Below are 21,870 nucleotides of genomic sequence, written 5' to 3'. Positions count from 1 at the left end.
TCAGTTCTTTATGCTCCAGTCGACTACATTACTCATCAACAATTCATTAACAAGGTTTCTTTGAACCCTCCCTCCCTTGCATATAACATGCAACGGAGGAGTGAGGGAGCTGGAGATGCAGCCTGATGGCTACATAGTGTGTAACAGTGATTTATGTGGTGGCATTTAAAATGTTCAACTTTATGGAGTTTTACAGAACTTAGTTCGGGAACAATGACCACGCCCCAAACGTAGCTCATTTCCTGCGCACTAAGTACTTAAGCCTAGCACACCTGGTCCTCTCACCTTGACTCTGTCTCTACATCCCTCCCCCAACCCCTTTGTTTAAACATATCATTCTCTCTCTCTCCCTCACAGGAACGGGGGGCTCCGCTCTCCGAAGCTTCAAGAAGAGACAACCCCCACCCACGAGGCTCCACTCCCCTGTTTCCACCAGCCACCGGGACATCGGCAACCCACCATCGCACCCCTCTGACCTTCTCTCTCTCATCCCTCTACCCCCTCTTTTTCCCTTACCTCTCACCCCTCGACCTCCATCCCATCCCCCTCAACCCCATCCCTACATCCCCATATCCCTTCCCATCGACCCCTTTTCCGTTTCATAACTTTTGCAATAAACCGTTCAAAAACTCATATCGCTACTTGTTAGTGAAAGATTTAGGGCAGACATAATGGTTGGGTTACAGAGTTACCTTTGCCTACCTGGGAAACCGATCAACAGAAGATGCTGTCTCAATAGCGCTCCATCCCTGTCCCACCTGGTGCATCCAAACACCTACGCCAGTATTCTATTTGTTGATTTCCGCTCTGCTTTCAACACAAATAGTCCCCCATAAACTGGTAAACTAATTTAATAAACTTGGATTATCACTACACTCTGCTAATGGATTATGGACTTTCTTACAAACAGACCTCAAACTGTCAGACTGGGAAACCGCACATCCTCCACCCTCATCCTGAACACGGGCGCTCCGCAGGGCTGTGTCCTCAGTCGGGCCATTTTCACACTCTACAACCATGACTGCGCACACATCCACTCCTCCAACACGATAGTGAATTTCACTGACGACACCACTATAGTAGGTCTGATATCAAACAACGAGGAGGCACACTACATAGAGGAAGTACAACATCTGGTTGAGTGGTGTACTGACAATAACCTGGTCCTTAACACTACAAAACCAGAGATCATTGTGGTAGTAGTTTGCTGCTACTGGCTGGCTGTGGGCCATCGTTGTATAACAGTAAAAACTTCTTTATGTATTTATCTTATCTTTATCTTTGTGTAGAAAGGTTGAAAAGAAAACAGATGTAATGTAAATTATGTAATGTTTATTAATGGCAACATGATGTACAAGTTTGCCACTGTAAAGAGTTAAAATATCAATACAAACTTTTTTATTTCTCAACTTGACTTTCCTACTGATGGAAAACTGGTAACTGGTGACAATACCTTCCCATCTGTTCAAATCTGCTTTGCGTTATAACAAAGAATAATTAAAAAATATATATTAAAATGAGTATATCATAACCACAAACATGACATTATATATTTACATGCCATGGATGGTGACTATGACTGTGAAAGGATAATTTAGAAATACAGCTTGACATTCTAATTTGCATCTTGGAACGGTCGTGGCTGTGGCCTTAAAGATCTGTGCGAGGGCATCGATCTACTGTTGGCTCTTGCTTCTAAACACACCTGCCATCAAATGGCTCATCAAGCTTTCGAGTCTGCTCCCCTTCCTCTTATCAGTTCATCAAACCTAGAGAATTTCAACAAATCCAGAAGCCAACCATTGTCTCAACCCAGTGGTAGCTCTCTTCAGGCCCACAGCAGTCTTTTGTGATTTATGCTCTTTGTGTTTGCCAGCTGTTTAGGTAAAGCAACTCTTAAATGGTAAATGGACCTGTCGCTCTTCTAGTCTTCCGACCACTCAAAATGCTTTAACACATGATTCACCCAATCACACCCATTGACACACTGATGGGAAGGGCTACCATGCACCTGGACATCAAGACTAACGACACATTCACACAACGTAGGCACAGCTACAAGAGCAATTTGGGGTGAAGTGTCTTGCCCAAGGAAACATCAACATGGACTAGCGTAGCAGGGGATCAAACCAACGATCCTCTGATTGAAGAACGACCCTGTTCACCACTGATCCGCAGTCACCCAGTTAGTTTTAATTAGTTTACAGGTGCCAAAAAGACTTCCTTAAAGTATAGTGTTTCCTCCTTTGTCCTCTGGCTTTAATCCTCCAGATGCATTTTAGAAATTGAGAAGTGTATCAAGATGGAGAGCTGAGATCAATCTGTGGGTCACCAGCAAGGAAAAGGCACAAATTGGGAAATGGGAAAATTATTTTGTCTTGTCAAAGAAGTATTGCTGAAATATCACTTTTGTGATTAAATAACTACACCATTTGATGCAGGACAATAATGTTTTATTCTATTGTGTATGAGAAGTGAAGGCTCATAACCGTTTGTGGGAAACTTTTGTGCAAAAATCATTTTGACATTTCAATGGTTCCGTAAGCCGTGGTAATTCGAATCCAAAAGAGCAAAGTAAAGAGTAAGAATCAGTATTCATGATAATTCTGCTTAATCAGCATTTACAGTACACTATAACAATTTGAATCACTTTGGTAACTCCAAAACAACAGATCGATAAACAGCACTACAGGTAAGAAGTAAAATATGCATTTTTTAATCCAGTTGACTGACATTAAAAAAGGATGTCAGTCAACTGGATTCATATCATACAGAATCACATCTTTGCTTATTTAGGTGTCAGTTAACCACTGAATGTCAAACAAGACACAGCCCATCACATTTTCCAAGTTTAATAGTTAAAGAATGAAAAAAACACCGAAATGTTTTTGTCACATACAGACCATGGTTTGGCACAAAATCCCCCACAATCCACTCCGATAAGCAAAGTCACAGAGGCACTTTCATCATGAGCAGGCCAACTGTGAGCCAGTGAGCCGGTGAAGACACTGAGGAGTCTGTAGATCAGAAACATCCATTAAGAGGGGACATCAGCAACCATCTCAGCCTCCCAGAAACCTTGACTAAAGCCAAGATAAGCAACTAAAACCAGAAAGGAGTAATCTCTCCTGATCTAGGAGTGTTTTGAGTGCAGTCCAGAGATTCAGCTGAGATGGAGAGGATTGACTCTCCTTCGTGGGACTCAGCATGGACTGGAAAAATCATGCTTTATTGTTTTCTTTTATTTAGACAAACCCAAATAAAAGGCACATAAAACATTGCGCGTATCTTTACATAATTATTCTCAATGGACATACATTTAAAAAAAATGTAGGAATGTTTTACCTTTCTGCTAATCAGAAAGCCTAGCTTTCGTTTTTACAAAAATTACCATAGTTAATGTTCTAATACAAAAAGATGTATAAAAGGTTATTTTCTTGCATGTGTCTGTCATAACTAACACATTCTCGAACTAAATGGTTTGTACAAAGATATACATTCATTTGCCTTCACATCTGCCAAATGTATCATACAAACTTCACAGGAAGAAAAAAAATATTCTATATTATTTGGCCAAATAATGTTTTTCACATTAGGTTGGAGTAAAAAGAAAAGTAAAAAAAGATGAATCCACATGGTTGAATGTCATTGATATGTCTACATGACCGTGACCCAAATAAAAACCTCCACTCAGGTTTCAGGTTCTTGAAGTCAAATAACTTCACACTCATCAGGTAAAAAAAAAAAAAGAACTAATCACAATATAGTTTGGTTGCCAGACCCGTGGGGTCCACGGCATTCCGAACTGATGAAGGCTTCCCACAAACTGTTCCCTCACACAGCACATCTAGAGGAGGAAGCGTCAATGTGTGGAAAAGTCTTGCAAAAATGTTTCAGGCACACTTGTTTACGGCAACTGGAGAAGGACAAATGACACTACACACTTCCTTTCATCCTAATTTTTGTGTGTGTTTTGTTTTCAGAAAAAGTCACTAGCCTTCTAATAATGGGTTTTAAACTAAAACCTACACTGAACAAGCTCAGTCAACTAAATGGAACATTAAAAAAAGTACAGATGGTAAATTAATCAAATTCCAAGATCATAATGCCATTACACATTAGAACATTTCCTTTGGTGGACTTTGTTGCATACAATGAAACTAAGGGGCCAAACATTTGGGCTGCCAAAGTGCAGATGTGGCCAGGTGAACTGTAAAAAACACCAATCATTGACTCATTCCACCAAATTGAAAAGCCCCTCTAAGTACCATTCTTCTGTAGTGTGCACATTCTAAAGTCTGCTGCAAGTGCTTTAGAGGTCCTGCACTGACTAAAGTCTCTTAACTATAAACAGTTGTCACATCTACAAACTAATGAACTTGTGTTCCTTAAGATACACGCCACCAGGGAACCCTGGGACATAATCGGATATTGCTAACAAGTGTTTTTCAAAAGCTAATAAAAATACAGAAAAGAGCCATGCCGCTGCACTGGGTGACATGCTCCTTCAATGAGAATAACAGCAGCACTGTTAATCCTCAAAGTCAGATTCTCTGGCTTCAAGTCTAGTCTCTGAGGAGTAGCACCGTGTGGGGCAGAGGACAGGAACCCACTACACTCAGTGTTCATGTCATTGAACAAGTTTGGCAATCCAATGGTATGGCTCCTGATTGTGTTTTACATTTTTTTGGGAAAACAGTATAAATATATGTTATTGGAGGCATATGGTGTGTCAAACTGTAGCTACAGATATTAGTTAATAACTTAACGCGACACAAGCATTATCTGTTAACTAGTCTCAGATGGACAGCCACATCAGTAGTGGTATAGTTCTTGCATTGCTAGCCTATGTTAAGTAGAGATGTTCCCTCTCCCCCAGGTACAAGGCAATAACATAGTATTTCAGATTTACAAAGTGAAGACCAGTGTGTGAATAGCTGAACATGGTTTTAAAAGACGATTCTCAGTAACCCTCCTGAGTTTGCCTGACAGTGATGGGGATCTTATACTTGTTAAAGTAAACAATCTTACCAACTAAACATATCACAGGTTAACTTTGAGACTGGTTTGTAGTACAGATTCTACTGGGCAGCTCTCTTGACCTCTACAGTTAAACATTCCTCAGTAATGGAAATTTTAGATTATTTGACCTTTAAATAATACTGATATTTTAAGGGAAAATCGTAAGGGTCATGCTTTCAGTATAAGACATTTCCTCTTAGCTGTACCTTCAAATGTCATGATATAAATACATTACAAAAAATCTCAAACAGGTGTGACAGAAACTTGTGTTGACTGACTGGTTTCCAGCCATTAAAACAAAAATACATCAGGGGGGGGGGGGGAGGTACTCACTCACTCAGGCTTTCCAAATGGAAGCTTTGTATTTTGCAATTAAAACCTTAAAATACATAAACAATCAAATACTGACAAGTCACCTAAAATAACAGAAACAAATTGAAACAAAATGTGCCTAAAGAGGAAGCATTTAAGAGAATTCTGGCAATACACTTCAACTCAAGGAGCCGTTTAGAAAGCCTAAAGGTCTATAAGGTCTTACATAACACCCAGATTTGAAATCAGATGCTTAGTTGAAAATAATGTTGAAGTGGCCACTGGCACGAGATCAACTCTGTCCTTCAGCAGCTAAATGGAGATGAAAGAGTTTTGGAATAGGGCTCTGTCGTCATAAAACAAACTACCCTAGTTTAAAAAAAGGGAAGGCATGGGGAAAAAACATTTTTAAAACATGGGTGACAATGCAGCAGCTGGTATTGTATTAACTGCCCAATAATTGTACACCAAAGTGGAAGCAAATACTCTGTTTGAAAGTATAATGAAACCTGTTCCTGTGTAAGGCCAACAATTCAACAATAATATACACATCAATACATATTTAAAAAATGATAATTATTGCAATAATAAAATGGGTATTGTTGGCTTTTGATGAACGATTCGCCAGGCAGACCGACCCGGGTCAGGCAGCCCCACCTGAGGCCACAATTTCATTACTCTGGGTGTCCAAAAGGAGCGTTTTGTCCTATGATGGTCCAAATGCCGTTTAAAGGTGTTTCTCTTATCTGTTGAAATATAGCATTTAGGGGACAACACGATACTTAGAAAATCTTTGGCATAACATATTCTGTACTTGGAATATCTGCACAAAATGCCATTTACCGAAGCCAGAAAATTGTTCACCTTGAAGTAACATGGACCTCAGGACCATTTGCTATCTTTTTTTCTGGAGTTTTCAACTATATTTCATAGTCTTTATCAGCCGGCGGAGATTTGAGGCCATACATGTTGGCACTCAAGACCATCTGTGAACACGGAGGTATCATTTCACCTCCCCCAAAAGATCGCGTTATCATGACTAAACTTCCGTACTCGGACCATGCATCGACAGTTCTAGATCTAATGTACACTGAAATGTGGTTGTTAACAGAGAAAAATGAATGAAGTTTATGATTTTTTTCAAACCAGTTTATCTGTTGATTTTTTAGTATGACATGGCCCCTCAGAACAAACAAGACAAACTTAGGCGCTGAGGAACAGTGGACATAGGTTGAGCATTATGATATATACTTTGAGACGACAATAACTTGACATGCGCCAGAAATGTTGCCTTACTATTTACACTGCAGTATCTCTTCATTTTGGTGTGTGGGCAATGTCGCATATCTCTGAGCAAGACTTATTTATGGTAATATTTGATTTACAGAATTGTTGCATCAATGTGATGAAGTACCTTAATTTGTCAAGTAATTAATTCAATGGGTTATCTGATATCAATAAAACCGTTCTCTAATACATTTCTAGAAATGTCCTATATTACAATATCTAAAATAAAATAAAACTAATACTATGATAAAACAGATGTATCCATGTTACCATCCCTAAAGAATTATTCTGACAGACTCAGAACTTTATCTCAGTAATACAGAGCTAATTCTCTGCAATGAGTGGCTGCAAGCACTCAAAACTATTATTTTTCTATCATGATTACAGATATCTGAAATAATTTGTTCTCCTATAAATACAACCAAAATAAAAAAAAATACAAAATATGCAGTAATAATTATTCCTGCAGGTAACAATCATTCGTTACTATCTATGTGGTTGAATTACATACACTACCGTTCAAAAGTTTGGGGTCATCCAGACAATTTTGTGTCTTCCATGAAAACTCACTTTTATTTATCAAATGAATTGAAAATTGAATAGAAAATATAGTCAAGACATTGACAAGGTTCGAAATAATGATTAATATTTGAAGTATTAATTTTGTTCTTCAAACTTCAAGCTCAAAGGAAGGCCAGTTGTATAGTTTATATCACCAGCATAACTGTTTTCAGCTGTGCTAACATAATTGCACAAGGGTTTTCTAATCAGATATTAGTCTTCTAAGGCGATTAGCAAACACAATGTACCATTAGAACACTGGAGTGATAGTTGATGGAAATGGGCCTCTATACACCTATGGAGATATTTCATTAGAAACCAGACGTTTCCACCTAGAATAGTCATTTACCACATTAACAATGTATAGTGTGTATTTTTGATTAATGTTATCTTTATTGAAAAAAACAGTGCTTTTCTTTGAAAAATAAAGACATTTCTAAGTGACCCCAAACTTTATCACCGTTTCAAGTTTAACACACTGTCAACCCATCAAACAGGCAGTTTTACTAAGATTCGAGCGACTCATCTATTATTAGGCAGTTAAAACATTATCGGCTTTTACACAGACTAATAGAAACTCTACCAAGGAGGGGAGGAAGGCAGAACTTGGGATAGAAAAGGCATGCTCTCCATTGATCTCATGGCAATGTTGAGTGGCCCGGTGATATTCATGGACATGGGAGTGGTGATATTCATGTGTGCCGTTGTAGGGATGTTGATGGAGGCCAGGTTCACAGGGCCAGTGATGGTGACGGGGTGCTGCAGGTTGACCTGTGACATGATGTTGACTGTACTGGTGCCGATGTTCATCTGAGCAGCGATGGTGACGGGATTACTGGAAATGCCACCACGGTTCATGGCCGAAGTTATTGCTGCGTTGGTGACTGCCGTCGTAGTGGCCGAGTTGTTGTGCACAGTGTTGGCATCTGTTTTTAAGAAAAACAGATAAGAGTAGAGTTAGGGCTGGTCAACCTTGTGAAATATATTACCCCTCCAAAACAGGGAAAGTCAACAGCCCTCTCAGCTCCTTGACTGTTAAGCTCGGTCACTGAAAATGTCAATTAATGCATTATGTCAACTGTGGTAATATTGTTAAGGAAACCTACCTTTGTGAGAGTTGTCAATTAGGACTTGAAAGGAGTTATTTAAAATCTCTCCTACCGTCAACTCACCTGGGGGTAAATTCAAAAAGCAGGATCAGTAGACTAACCAGGTATCTGTCATTTGAAACAGTAACACATTATGAAGGACAACTAAAGCTCTGGTATGCCGAAGGCTGGATACACACTACACTGCAGGACTGCCAATTTGACCATCCCAGCTGAGTTCAGGGCCAGTACATCACAGGGTCATTGTCAACATGTCTCACCTATGCTGTGGGGTGGCTAGCTCGCTGCTGGGTCAGTTATGACCCTATCTCAACTGGGATATCATCATTTTTGTAATTGATAAATTTGAAGAGTGGGTAAATAAAAAGACGGTTGATCTGATCAAAGTCAGGACAGAAATTACCTCTGATGAAAGGTCAGGTAATGTGCATCTAGTTTAAGTGTTATGGCCCAGTTTGTGGTTCATTAAATGATCTACTGATCCTGCTTCATGAAATTTAACCTTATATTAGCAAAAACCAAGAACCTTAATTACTACAGTCCTCAGAGAAAAGAAATGCTTCCGTCCTTGTGTGACATGGTACGTGAAGAAAAACTGGCCACTTGTGTTTTGCAGAGGTTAGAATTCAGTGCTTTGGGGTTTCTGCTACTAGCTACTGGATTACCTTTTCGTGGCCCTGAGTGGTTCCACTGCCAGTCACTTATGCCTATTCAGAAATACAGACACATATGGGGTTACAAGAGCTCAGGGCAGCAGTGCCACCATCTGGGAGTCAGCTTCAACAGTTGGCATGGTTACGGTGTGTGTTTATCAAGGGACACGGACACACACACACTTAGTTAAAGATGATCCTAATCCCTAAAGTTAGCTCTAATCTAACATTTTGTGGCCATCTTCATTTCCATAAAATTGGAGATCCCTTTTTTGTCCTCATCTCTCATTCGACAATAATAACAAAATAAAGCACAACAAAAGTAAAGTTAGTAGATTTGAAAGCTTGTGTTCCAATTTAATTGCACAGACTCAAGCCCCACGGTTGCAACGACAACAGAGGTTACTCAACACATGCTGGCTGAGATCTGTTGCTCTTACTTAGTGACAGGCAACTGAGAAAGTCACAACTAGTGTGTCGGTTTTTGAAAAGCCTGCTCTTCATAAAAAGGGGTGAAGACTGCAGTTCCATGACAAACACAAAAATTGCTTTTCCAAGTTTAAAACATAAAAAATACATTTCAACTTGAAAGCTGATGTTGGCAGGCCAATTAGAGCACTAACTAGCTTCGGTCTTTTGTACATTAAATCACAGCTGGATGAGTGGGGTATTGATCAGTATTATGACAAAACATTTATGTATGATTTGGGAAGTTTCAATATGTGTAGCTGTGCTGTTGTCCCAGTTTTTCCAATGATTAAGTGGTGAGGAGCTTTAATAGAAGTAAAAGGACACTCTTCCCTACCTTTATTGTTACATGGGTTGCTGAAGCTGGCCTGGCCATGTGTCTTGAGGTGACTCGTGATGTAGGCAGCGCTTAGCATTTTGCCACAGATGTTGCAGGTCACTTTCCCTTCATGCCTGATCATGTGGGAGCGCAGACGGTCTTTGGTAGCGAAGGCGGAGGTACAGGCCTGGGACAGAAACCAATTAATATTGTTTTTCCTCTAAACACATCCATGTGACTAGAATGCCTTCATCAACAACGGAACATTCAAGTCAAACTGCCATGTTCATGGAGATTTTGAGTGACCAGCAATATAGGTTTTGCTATAAATTCTGGACCAACGGCCACGAATACACTGTGATCACAGCAGAGATCTGTACAGTGAAACTGGCAGGTAGTGTGATGGAAACTTCACTGCAACTATAAGACCTGGGCCAATGGTGAGTAGGCTGTCCAAGTAGTAGTTTCTGAGTGGCAGCTGTCTCATCCCATCTGGCCTTTCTCAAATATATTGATTCTCATGTAATAATGATTACAAGTCTAACCCTGAATACTTTTTCAGAGCAGACCAAATAATGACTTACATTACATTACATTTAGCTTATGCTTTTATCCAAAGCGAATTACATCCATACACAGCTGTAGACACAGCTTCGGGGAGCAATTCAGGGTTAAGTATCTTGCTCAAGGACACATCGACTAGGGCTAGCACATCTGGGGCCGGCATTTCAAAACTTGTAATCCAGATCAGAATGATCCGGATAACCAAATCCCCCTTTCCTCAGCCACGGATCAACCTGATCCATCCCAGTATTTCAAAACTTTGCGGGATTGAATCAGAGTGATCCTGATACCGGCAGATTGGGATTTCCAAATCCGGCCCCGCCCCCTGGATCACAGACAGGTAACAGGAAATGGAGCGAACATTTTACGGAAAAAAGGAGAAGCTGGCACTACTGTTGTCTCTAAATCTAAATATAATCTTGGTCAGTGTTGATGCGTCCTAAAACGAGATGAAAGGCAATCACTATATTGAGTTAACAAATTACGTAAATCCGCACAAAGTTGAAAGAATAGCTCGGCGAAGTAAAATTAAGCCGAGTTCGCGCTAACGAGAGCTAACGCTGCTCCATTGACTTCTGTGTTAAGGAGCTAACAAGCTAGTAAAGAGGCTAGCGTCTGTACGTCGCGGTCCACATTTTAATGCATTTACTCGCTATGCATTGGGTGTAGATTTTAAAATGTGTTGTACATATCTTCGATGTGAGGTCCTCGGACAGGGATGTCTATGTGTAGTTTTTAAAGCCCTCTGAGGCAAATTTGTAATTTGTGATAATGGGCTATACAAAATAAACTCAATTAAATTGCATTTTTAGGAAACAGTTGTCAACCAAAGAGATAAAACCTTAATATGTGTTCTCTTTAAAGATGTTTGTGGAAAGAGAAGATGGCCAGTTAACACAGAGCTGCTCCAAATGCCATAACCGTTTAACCCTTGTGTTGCCTTCGGGTCATTTTGACCCGATTCAATATTTAACCCTCCTGTCGCCTTCGGGTCAATTTGACCCGATTCAATGTTTAATGTCGGTGTTCTTTCGGGAGTCAACAAACAAACAATAAAGTACCTCACACTTAAACTTGGAAAACAATATTAATTCTAATAATTTTCTGGAGATTTTAATAGCTGGGGTCATATTGACCTCAAGGGTAAAATATGTTAGGAAATATAAAGGTAACAGGAGGGTTAAACATTGAATCGGGTCATATTGACCCGAAGGCGACAGGAGGGTGAAACATTGAATCGGGTCATATTGACCCGAAGGCGACAGGAGGGTGAAACATTGAATCGGGTCAAATTGACCCGAAGGCAACACAAGGGTTAAGCTTTGGCTATGAAAATTAAGTGTGTGTGCTGAATGCATGTTAATAAATACATTTGACTGATTTTCAACGAATACGTTGTATTTTTTTTTTTACTTCAATTTTTCACTGTGTTTTATGAAAAAGAAAGGAACGTGCAAAGAAAATAAACATTGATCAAACAGCAGTCTAGCTATATGTGTATCAAACAATGAACTTTGGGAGCAGTTACACTTCGGCTGGTCCAACCTTTTCATGTAATCTCCCTCAAATCCACCTCTGAGGTGGGATCAGGATAATCCTGATTTTTAGGATCAAACTGATCCAGATTTCTCACCAAAGTTTTGAAATACTCAACAGCAGTGTTTAATCCGGATAAAAGGCAAGATTGGATTACCAAATCCGAATCTGAATCTTCAGGATCAGATTTGCTTTGAAATACCCGTTTTTGGGATTTGATCAGGATTTAATCCAATCCAGGAGGATTAATCCTGGTGGATCATTTTGAAATACCGGCCCCTGGGGATTGAACCGGCAATCCTCTGATTGAGAGACTGAAGATTGAACCACAGTTGCCTGACTTACCGTTACTTGGCACTTAAATGGCCTCTCTGAGGAATGGACATGCTTGACATGACAGCTTAGGTGATCAGGTCTGCAGAGATGAAGACAAGAAAGAAAATGGAAATTCTTTAGCTTTTGATTCACGAGTAGTATCATTTCATTGACATATGAGATTGGGACAGTAGAATATAGCAGAAAAGAGCATCATGAGACACATTTCAGTCATGGTGTTGACAACATGAGATTAGGTTAACAGATGTGACACAATCAGCAGTACAGATGGTAGCAGCAGTGTGCCGTAGGTAGGGTTGCACGGTTTACTGATACTAAAAAGGTACCGCGGTACCCGGACGTTTTTTAAAAACTATTTGGTTTCACATATTTTTAGTATTGATACTTCATTAAAATAGCACAGGATCAGAGCACACTCACTGCTCCGCTCTGTCATGCTGCTTGCATGCGTTGACTGCAAGAGGAGGAGGCTGTCCAGCACTCACACACTAACAGAAAGTGCTCACTCACAGCGAGTGATTGCTGGGGAGACAATATGGCGTCAAGTGTCGGAGCTTTTGCAGACCGTCCTTGGCTTTTTGTAAAAAAAAAGATGCCAGAAGTGAAATCTGGAAATACTTTGGCCACATTGCAGACAGTGAGGGAAAGCCCACTGAAATACAGCGATTAGTCTGCAAAATGTGTTTCAAAGCCACTCAGATCAACACGTCATACATGGCAAAGCACCTTTCAGATAGAGACCCGCACTTTTCAAAGAGTTCAAAGAACGACAGGTCAACAAATGTGATTATAAACATGATGCACACCCCAAGCTCACCCTTATACAGCCTAACACGAGTAGCCGTAGCAGAGTTTGACGACAAACATATATGATCATGAAGTCACAATGCACACACGTGTGCTAAATGAAACACAATTGATGAAAAATGGCTACATGCTGGTGGAGCCTGAGGGTGGATGTTAGCTAATTCTTTTAATTTTTAGTTAAGGAAAAAAAATTATTCCATGAATTAAGATCAAATATGAACTCTACAATTGCTCATACTTATGGAAGGAACTATGTCGTCATCCGGTCAGATACAGACAAAAGGACTACATAGCCGTGTATAATCAATACTATGCTGTCACCATGTAGTTTTCATTAATATCCTGCTGTAGGCTAATACTAAATATTAATGCAATTTGTTAAGTGTAGAAAAAGCTGGGCAGGAACAAGCTTGTAAAAAGGTAACCATGCAGATATTTTATTTATTACTACTATAGATAAATATATCAGTATCATATTAGTGGTATTGTATCAAATTCTGGTATCGTAAGTATCGGATACCGTGATATTTATGACAGGTATTGTATCAAAGTTATAATTTTGGTATTGTGACAAACCTAGTCGTAGTTTGATTACCCGGCAACATTTTTGAATCCATTTTTTTTTAAACCATGCTTGTTAAAGGGAAGGGATGTTAATCATTTAAGAGTAACTGGCTAAATGCACTTATATTGACAGTTCTTACCACATTAATATATTCCATGGTTGAAAATGGTTAAAAATGCCATTTATTATTTGAAATCTATCCGAATCTTCAAGGCCAATCTGAAACACTTAGGGCAAATCCAAGACAAAGGATAAAATAATTTTCTAATCATTATTCTGTGTTAGAATCAAACATGGTGAAAAAAATTGCAGGGCAAAATAACATACAAAGTCAATGAAAAAATCGACGCAAATGACGCAGTGCAAATTATTTGAAAATTAGCCAGAGTTATGGCTAACCCCCTGTAGACACACTGTACAGCTAACGTTCACAGCTAGAACATCACTGGGGACTTCACTAAGCTCCCAACTCACCCTAAAAGGTAAATGGTTTGCAGAACAGTTAACTGTTCTGTAAATACGCTGCAGCTGATGGTAAATAAGGATGGGTATCGTTAGGATTTTATTGTTACTAATACTAATACTAATATTGTAGCTCCTTATCGGTACAGTTCTCCATCGATACGGTTCTAGGCCAGTGACCTCCCGGCCTGTTGCATGATCCGGATTAGCACACCACATCTCTGAGGATCGGGAACTAGTTTCATGTGTTTTGCAGACACGGGCAATACACAATGTATTGATGTTACTGGCAGCAACATTTCAGAGTTGCTGAAAACTGCACTGGAGGAATGGGACAAAAAAAGGTAGGACCCAGCCAGTGTCCATTTCAGTTTTTATAATGTAATTCACTTAATTGAATGGGTTGTTAATGGCATCTACATGGCAGTTAGAGGCTTCAGTTACACATTAAGAAAATAATACAATATGCACTTTATTTTCATTTTATATTTATGGCAAGTGCACTACTATGTACAACGCAAAAAACACTAACATTTTTAATTCATTCAAGTCGATGCAATTAGTTATCAATATAATGTTATGTACATATTAGTCTATCCAGTTAGCAAACAGCAAGTTGTGTTTTTTTACATTTTCAGTTCATCAGTATTGAAATATATTGCAATATGCAAGGTGCTTGATAATACACAGCCCTTGATTGAAAAAAATACTTTTTTTCATGTTCATGCTCGTTGAGCAGGTTTATTGATAAATCAGACTTTTTAGTCGCGAACATTTAATAGCAGTTACGAGCGTAGTTGTCGTAGTACTTTACTAAAACTAGTTCACTGGATTGCTACACGTCTCTTTTTCCATGAGCAAAGATCAGAGATTTGGTTAAAATGCTCTCTGCATTCATTATAAATGATGTCTACATACCTGGAAAAGCCCTTTCCACAGACGGAACAGATGTAAGGCTTGTGAACTCCACCATCATGGGAGCGGACATGGTATGTCATGCGATCCTTCCTCTTAAACCTCTGTTGGCAGATGGGACACTCAAACGGCTTCTCATCAGAGTGCGACAGCTTGTGGCGGTTGAGGTGGTACACATCTCTGAAGGCCTTACCACACATATCGCAACCGTGATTCTTTTTCACTAGTTTAGGGGGTTTCTTAGGAATGCTCTGCTGCTGTTGGTGTTGCATTGGGGTCATGATGCTGGTGCCTGTGGATGTGGACGTGGTGGCTGTAGTCAGGATACCAGCTACAGTAGTAATGTATGAAGGATTTCCACTATTTTGACGTGGTACAGTAGATATGAGTGGCACCATAGTGGGGGCTGTTTGTGTCTTCTTAGGCCGCGAAATCATCTTAATGCCAGTGTGGCAAGACTCGTGCCGCCGGAGGTGGTAGCTGTCACGGAAAGCCTTGTTGCAGTAACCACAGATGAAGGGCGTCTTTGATTTAGGCTCCTTTTTTACTACAGCAACTGGCGGACCTCCTCCTCCTCCCCCAGTCCCACTAGCCACATTGTCTTTAAGAAGTTCTGCAGCACTAACAGGGGGTTTCTGGTCCAAGGGAATGGGCAGCACTGGTTTCTGATCAGGTGGTTCAGTTCCAGAACTGAGCAAAGGCAAGAGGCTGTTCCCGGCTATTTGGTGCTGGTGATGCAGAGCCTCATTGGCCTGCTGTAATGAGAAAGACAGAGCCATGTAAAATGATGTTAATACAGATCCTTAAACCACATACAGCAGCTGAAGGACCAATAGAGTGGTAAAGGGGTAGTGTTTGTGCTCCAGAGTGTAAAATATTGGCTATCAAAAGCATATTTAAGTATCTAGCTTTCCACAAAATCCTCCGTTCGTTAGGGGGACCCACTTTTAGTCAATTTGTCGACTAATACGTTGTTTTGGTCTCCATTACTTGTTCTTTATGCTTTATTTATAACGAATAACTTATTTCTAAGAAACACATTTTTTTAGTCAATTCAATCAAATGTGTTGTTAGAGTCAAAGAATTGATTTTGTTGAGGAAAGCTCCACAAAAACACAACCAATATAGAAACGCAACAAATTTAAAAGATGCACTCAATATTAACACTTGAGGCAAGTAAACCATGTTCATGCAGTTGTTCAATCAGGGCGTACTCAATGTTATCACTCGATAATCAGTAAAAAAAAAAGGGTTATTGACAAATTGCCAATAATTCTTTCTAAAAATGAAATGAGTTCAGGGTTTTTCCTGCAGAGAGAAAATTTGGGCACGCGCCTAAGCCGTTTTCCCGAGCGCCTATGACAAATCCTGAGCGCCTAAGGCAAAAAAAAGTCTGCGATGAAAAAAAACAAAAAAACTGTGTTCATCAAGTCCATGTCAGCGAATATGTTCTCAATAGTATGTTTCAAGTAGGCTACAGCCGAACCCTCGTTCTGTTTGGATCAATAGTAATCGAGTTCAGTGTTTCCCCCTAAATTTAGAGCTTCAGGGGGGCGGGACTAGCCGCTCGTCATGTTGGTGCCCTAAGCTTAATTTAACACTGAGGTGTGCTCACCTGTGTGCGCGCATCACGGCTGAGCGAGGCGCGCGCCGGCATCGGAGCTCTGGCGTGACTTGACAGAGCGACCAGCTGCTGATCACTCACTCAACAGCCCGACGTGTATGAATAGATGGTGCGCGCACAGCGCGCAAACCTTTTTTTGGGGAGCACCGAAGACCCATTTTGACCCAGGAAAAACCCTGGAGTTCCAGCTTTACCAGGTGCAACATTAAAGTCATTAAAATTAATACATCAGTGACCTACCATGAGTTTATTATTTGAAATGGGCATCTATATAATGAGTACATTTTAATATTGGTGAACATTTTGATGCCAATAATTTTTACTTTTACTTAAGCTACATTTTAAATGCAGAACTTTCACTTTTTTGTATTTGTACCCTGAGCTCTCGTAACTATTGTAATCATAGCTCAGTGGGGTAAGAGGGCCGTCCTGCAACCGCAGGGTTGTGGGTTCGATCCCCGCTCTCCCCATTAGTTGCAAGTCGAAGTGTCCTTGAGCAAGGCACTGAACCCCCAGTTGCTTCCCGGGCGCTTCACCGCAGCCCACTGCTCCTTAATAACTAAGGATGGGTTAAATGCAGAGAACTAATTTCCCCTTGGGGATTAATAAAAGTGTATATTCTATAAACACATTGGTTGTATGATTCCAAGTGTATGATTCTGAATGACGATGACACAGCAAAGAAGTTTGACTCACAAAGCACTGTAAATGAGATAGGCTACATGTTTTAAGACGGGTCTGGTTGTCCCCGGTTAACATTCCCACCAAGTACCCAGAACTCCGATCACTCTCAGCAGGGAGAGAGGGTGCTAAAGCTGATGCAACCGGAGAGAAGCCAATTTAATTTTCCAGCTAAACTGGAGCCGGGGGATGTCCACCACTGTAATGAAATGGGGAGAGCCATACCAGTCTATCTGTTGTGTGAGTGTAGAAATATATTTTTTTCATTATGAAACCGTGACAGGACAAAATAAACTTGGCAAAAGTCACTGTAATAATGGCAAACACATGTGTTCACAGGAATACAAAAATAGATATTTAAGAGGGAATTATGACCCATTTAACTTCCTCACACTAACTCGAAGCGTACATTAAAACTACTCATGCCATGCATCTGAGAAAACAACCAGACTTTTGTCTATCGATGGAAAGTCTAATCAAGACAATTTTAATGAGTTTTGAAAGTGCAATATGATGATACATCATCAAATGAAATAAATATGTCAATTGTGTTTTGATCGTGATGTCAGCTATATTTAGAACATTTGGACGATTCTTTACGTTCTTTGCATGTGGGAGCTAGTGCGCAGAAAAGCTGGAGGAAACCGCTTTTTGGATTCGAGAAGCATGCATGTTGTGAGACTCGGCCCAACCAAATCAAAGACAACTCGTAAGGAAGTCATACACGGGCCAGAAAATCATCTTGTGACTAGTTTGCCACATATCAGTCCCCACTACAAGCATATTTGGAGTGCACAGGAGTCAGGATAGCAACGCGTTAACAGCGTTTGTGGCCACATGTTTATACAGTGCCTCTGTTGTACTATATATGGATGTCTTATGTTTACAGATTGTAAAGCCCTCTGAAGCTATTGTGTTATTATAACCAACACAATTATATAATAACCAGTAGGTTATGTAGGACTTGCATGAAGTTTATTCAGACCAATGGGCCTTGATTTTAGCTAACTGTCCTGTAAAATGCATTTATCAAGTTCATTTTGCACTAAAGTTCTTAATAAAATACTCTGTACATTTCATTTATCATTTTTTTTCATATCAGACATTAGTATACAGAAATAGGCTTTACCATGAAGTTATTTCATTAACTATTGAATTACCAGAAGCATGCTACTGTATATCATGATACATGTGGTTATTAGAGGCAATATTGCATTGATACATAAATGCCAAGTATCAATAATATATTATTGAACCTATTAATACCTCAATTAAGGATGACGGGATTAACGTTTTTGTAATAACTGCGGATATATAAATCCTGGTTTTATAACCATAAGAATTAAGCTGCGAGATCTATGGTTCCTAGTTCCTGCATTGAGAAGTGTGTGTGTGTGTGTGTGTGTGTGTGTGTGTGTGTGTGTGTCTCGTGCACTCACCTAAAGAGTTGTTATAAACATTGCAGAGGGAACTAACACTCCAGCCTTATTAAAGTGACTTTATTTGGCAGTGGGAGCATTTTTCATATAAATTGACATGGTAGTCACGTGAGCCGTGGATCGATTGCATAATATTAAGTAAAAATATGCCATCTGGAGATTGTCATTGCGGCTTTCTAGCCGCCAGTCTGATAATGTTACATTGTGAGCAACAAATCTAGGTGGAAATCAGCAGGAGAGCTTGTAACTTTAGCAACATGGACAGCAACAGCTGTTGTAGGAGGTAAACAAACATTGTGGTGTGTTCATGCTCCATTCGCTGGAAAGTAAATTACAACATTATCATGTTTTCAAAAGTAATTATGTAAAATAAAGTTAAGATGAATTAAAATTATTATTAATTAAAATTAAAATACAATCTCATTTCCTAATCATTATAATTATAATTAAATCACTACAGATGTTTTATTAATTAGCTATAGGCATAGTATAATTATTCTGGTTGATAGCTGTAAATACCATGAAACTGGGATATTCCCTCTTGACACCAATCGTGATTTCAAAAGTTCTAATTTTAACTGAAGGGCGCTTGAACAAGGTAACTAAATGGAACTCCTTACTTTATTACAGCAGCTGTTAGCTGCCAGCATTACTAGCTTTCCTCCTGCCGATTTCAACTCAGATGTTTTGTTCACAATGTAAAATGATCATGATAAGACAAGGACAACAATGCAGGTACCAGGACACCAACAATAAAGCTTCTTTGATTATTACGGTTATGAAACCGTAGCGATGATTTTGACCATATCGTCCAGCCCTATTGCACGCTATATTTAAAGTAAGGAATCTATCTATTTCTGTGTCTTATTTATATCTTTTCAGAACTGCTCATCTGATCTACTTCACACTAAGTGAGTGTATTGCTTGGGACCAAGGAAGTCCAATTTGGTGCCAGGTGGAAATGCGATACAATGTATATCAATAAAGTTTGAATGAACAAGCACACACCCCATTCAGGAGATTGTCATTCATTCTTTCTTGGATCTGATCACTAGAAATGCATTCATGGTTAAAAGGGATGGCTACCAAAACCCCGGTGCTAAATTATGAAAGGAATCAGTGATGTTAGAACAAACTTTACATCACTTCCCTGTAGTCAACAAACACAAACGGAGTTGTGCCACCATTGAATCTACTGCATACATACAAATGAACAATAAAGTAGAATTTTAAAAGCAGACTATTCACATTATAGGTTCACTTAAGCTTTGTTTATACTCAAGGTAGTCAAGCCGGCGCAAGGCATGCGGGCGAAAATTACGTAATCATGGCCAGCATGTGGTCCTGCACCTGTGAAAGGTCTTGCGCATATAACATTGTGAATCACATGACTTACGAATAGTTCACTGATAAACGCATGTTGAGAGACAACAGTTTGATTAAAAGAAAAAATATTTACATAAATGTTGATTCTTTTAATCACACTGCAAAAATGAACCATGACTTTTCCAAAACCTTTGGAATTTTCAAGGACTTTTCCAGGCCTGGATATAACTATTTTTAAATTCCATGACTTCTCCAGGTTTTCCATGACTGTATGAACCCTGCTTTTTTCAAAAACAGAACCGATAAATAACAACGTTTAAGTGCTGTAGCACCATGACTCAAAAGACTATTTGTGGTTTAATTGCATCACGCACATCGGTGAGGGGGTGTGGCTTATCACTATTGTTTTGCTCCATGGAAATGGTTATTATTTCGGCCATCTACCACGGAATAATTAATCACTATTTCTACGTTATACTTTTTGTGGACATTCCACCGTCTCAATGCCGATTGGTTTTCGCAATGTGGCATTATGGTCTTTCCTCTACCTCCGCTCAACTTTTTTAAACTCAAACATTTCAACGACTTATTGAGTGGCGAAATAATCGCACGACACAACGAATTGATAATGAAATTTGTTGCCAACTGTTTTAATAATCGATTTTTATCGATTCGTAATTATAATCCCTCATCGTCTTGGTTTTCCAGTTACACCTAGAACAGGGGTGCTCACACTTTTTCAGCATGCGAGCTACTTATAATGTGTATAATGTGGGGGGGTGGGGGGGGGGGTGCTAGTGACTTTTTCTTTGCTCCGTCCCGATGCGCGCAAACTGGCGTCGGAGCTCTGCGGCGCGCGAGACGACTGTTAACGCGACACGTCGAGACAGAAATGACATGCTTCTGCTGTAATGTGGCGCTAAAGAGAAAGTGACAGGGGGGCGGCCACATTTTTTTTAATGTCATGCGATCTACCATACTACGCCGCGATCGACTGGCAGGTCGCCGCGATCGATCACGATCGACGTATTGAGCACCCCTGACCTAGTCTATGGGTTAAACTGAACTTTATTTAGTTTGAAGGCACACCCGACTTTCAGAGAATACTTCAATAAACAGTGCATTGCGCGTAAATGCCTCAGTGCACACTCGGAGGGCAAGTATAAACACTAAGTATGCTTCAGCAACGGCAGGGCCAAATAGGCAGTATTTAGATAAACTGTCGAAAAATTATGACTCCAAGTTGTTACTTTCTTGCATGAAACGTCCTGCTTTTATTTACAGTACAAAGAAATTTACAGATTTTTCGAAATCCTGATCTGCCAATTCCAATTTTTGCAGATTCTATTTTCTTTTCTGAGAACTATAATTGACACCAGGGAATCACACTTTTGTCACACACCGCAAACAATTATTTAAACTGTCCTGTAGTCAGTGCAAACCGTCAACCAATTCAAATTAATAAGAACAAAATTATTGCATATTTACTTTGATTAACAATTAACCTTGTGAGAAAATCTGCTTCAAACAACTTGATTCATTCAGTTTTCTTGTCAAAACATAATTTTCCAAGATAACATCAAGCTGGTTTGTCTACCTTGTTACCTTTTTTGTGTTCTGACCGTGAGCATTCACGACTTGGGTGTGTGACGCACCTCTGCATGTCATGGCAGGTATATTGCTTAGGACCAAAGGGAGCTGTTTGTATGAGCGTTTCTCAAGAAAAACGACACAAAGCAACACTACAACGACACTGCACTAGCTATAACATTTGTCCACATCTCTATTGATTGCATTAATTTTTAAATAGGCCTACTTTTGTATTTCAAACAAGTAATGTTGACTATCGACTAAAACATCTCAGCCACTATTCCAAAGAAAAGG

The 21,870-nt window shown here is 39.7% G+C and overlaps 1 protein-coding gene across 2 annotated transcripts in view; it reads right to left on the bottom strand.

Moving 5' to 3' along the window:
• Positions 1–2,836: 2,836 nt before the first annotated feature.
• LOC130211290 (vascular endothelial zinc finger 1-like) overlaps positions 2,837–21,870 on the bottom strand; it is a 29,755-nt gene continuing 10,721 nt past the window's right edge. The window contains exons 2-7 of one of the 2 annotated variants that reach the window (XM_056442033.1): positions 14,920–15,671; positions 12,177–12,246; positions 9,750–9,918; positions 8,957–8,998; positions 8,289–8,354; positions 2,837–8,108 (exon numbers count right to left, since the gene is read on the bottom strand). In XM_056442033.1, coding sequence (XP_056298008.1) covers positions 7,762–8,108; positions 8,289–8,354; positions 8,957–8,998; positions 9,750–9,918; positions 12,177–12,246; positions 14,920–15,671 — 1,446 coding nt within the window. In that variant the 3' untranslated portion in view covers positions 2,837–7,761. The remainder of the gene's footprint in view (positions 8,109–8,288; positions 8,355–8,956; positions 8,999–9,749; positions 9,919–12,176; positions 12,247–14,919; positions 15,672–21,870) is intronic. The other variant, XM_056442034.1, reaches the window with a different exon arrangement.

This window comes from Pseudoliparis swirei, chromosome 20, assembly GCF_029220125.1.
Source record: "Pseudoliparis swirei isolate HS2019 ecotype Mariana Trench chromosome 20, NWPU_hadal_v1, whole genome shotgun sequence".
Lineage (NCBI taxonomy): Eukaryota > Metazoa > Chordata > Actinopteri > Perciformes > Liparidae > Pseudoliparis > Pseudoliparis swirei.
This window is presented reverse-complemented; position numbering and strand designations above follow the sequence as displayed.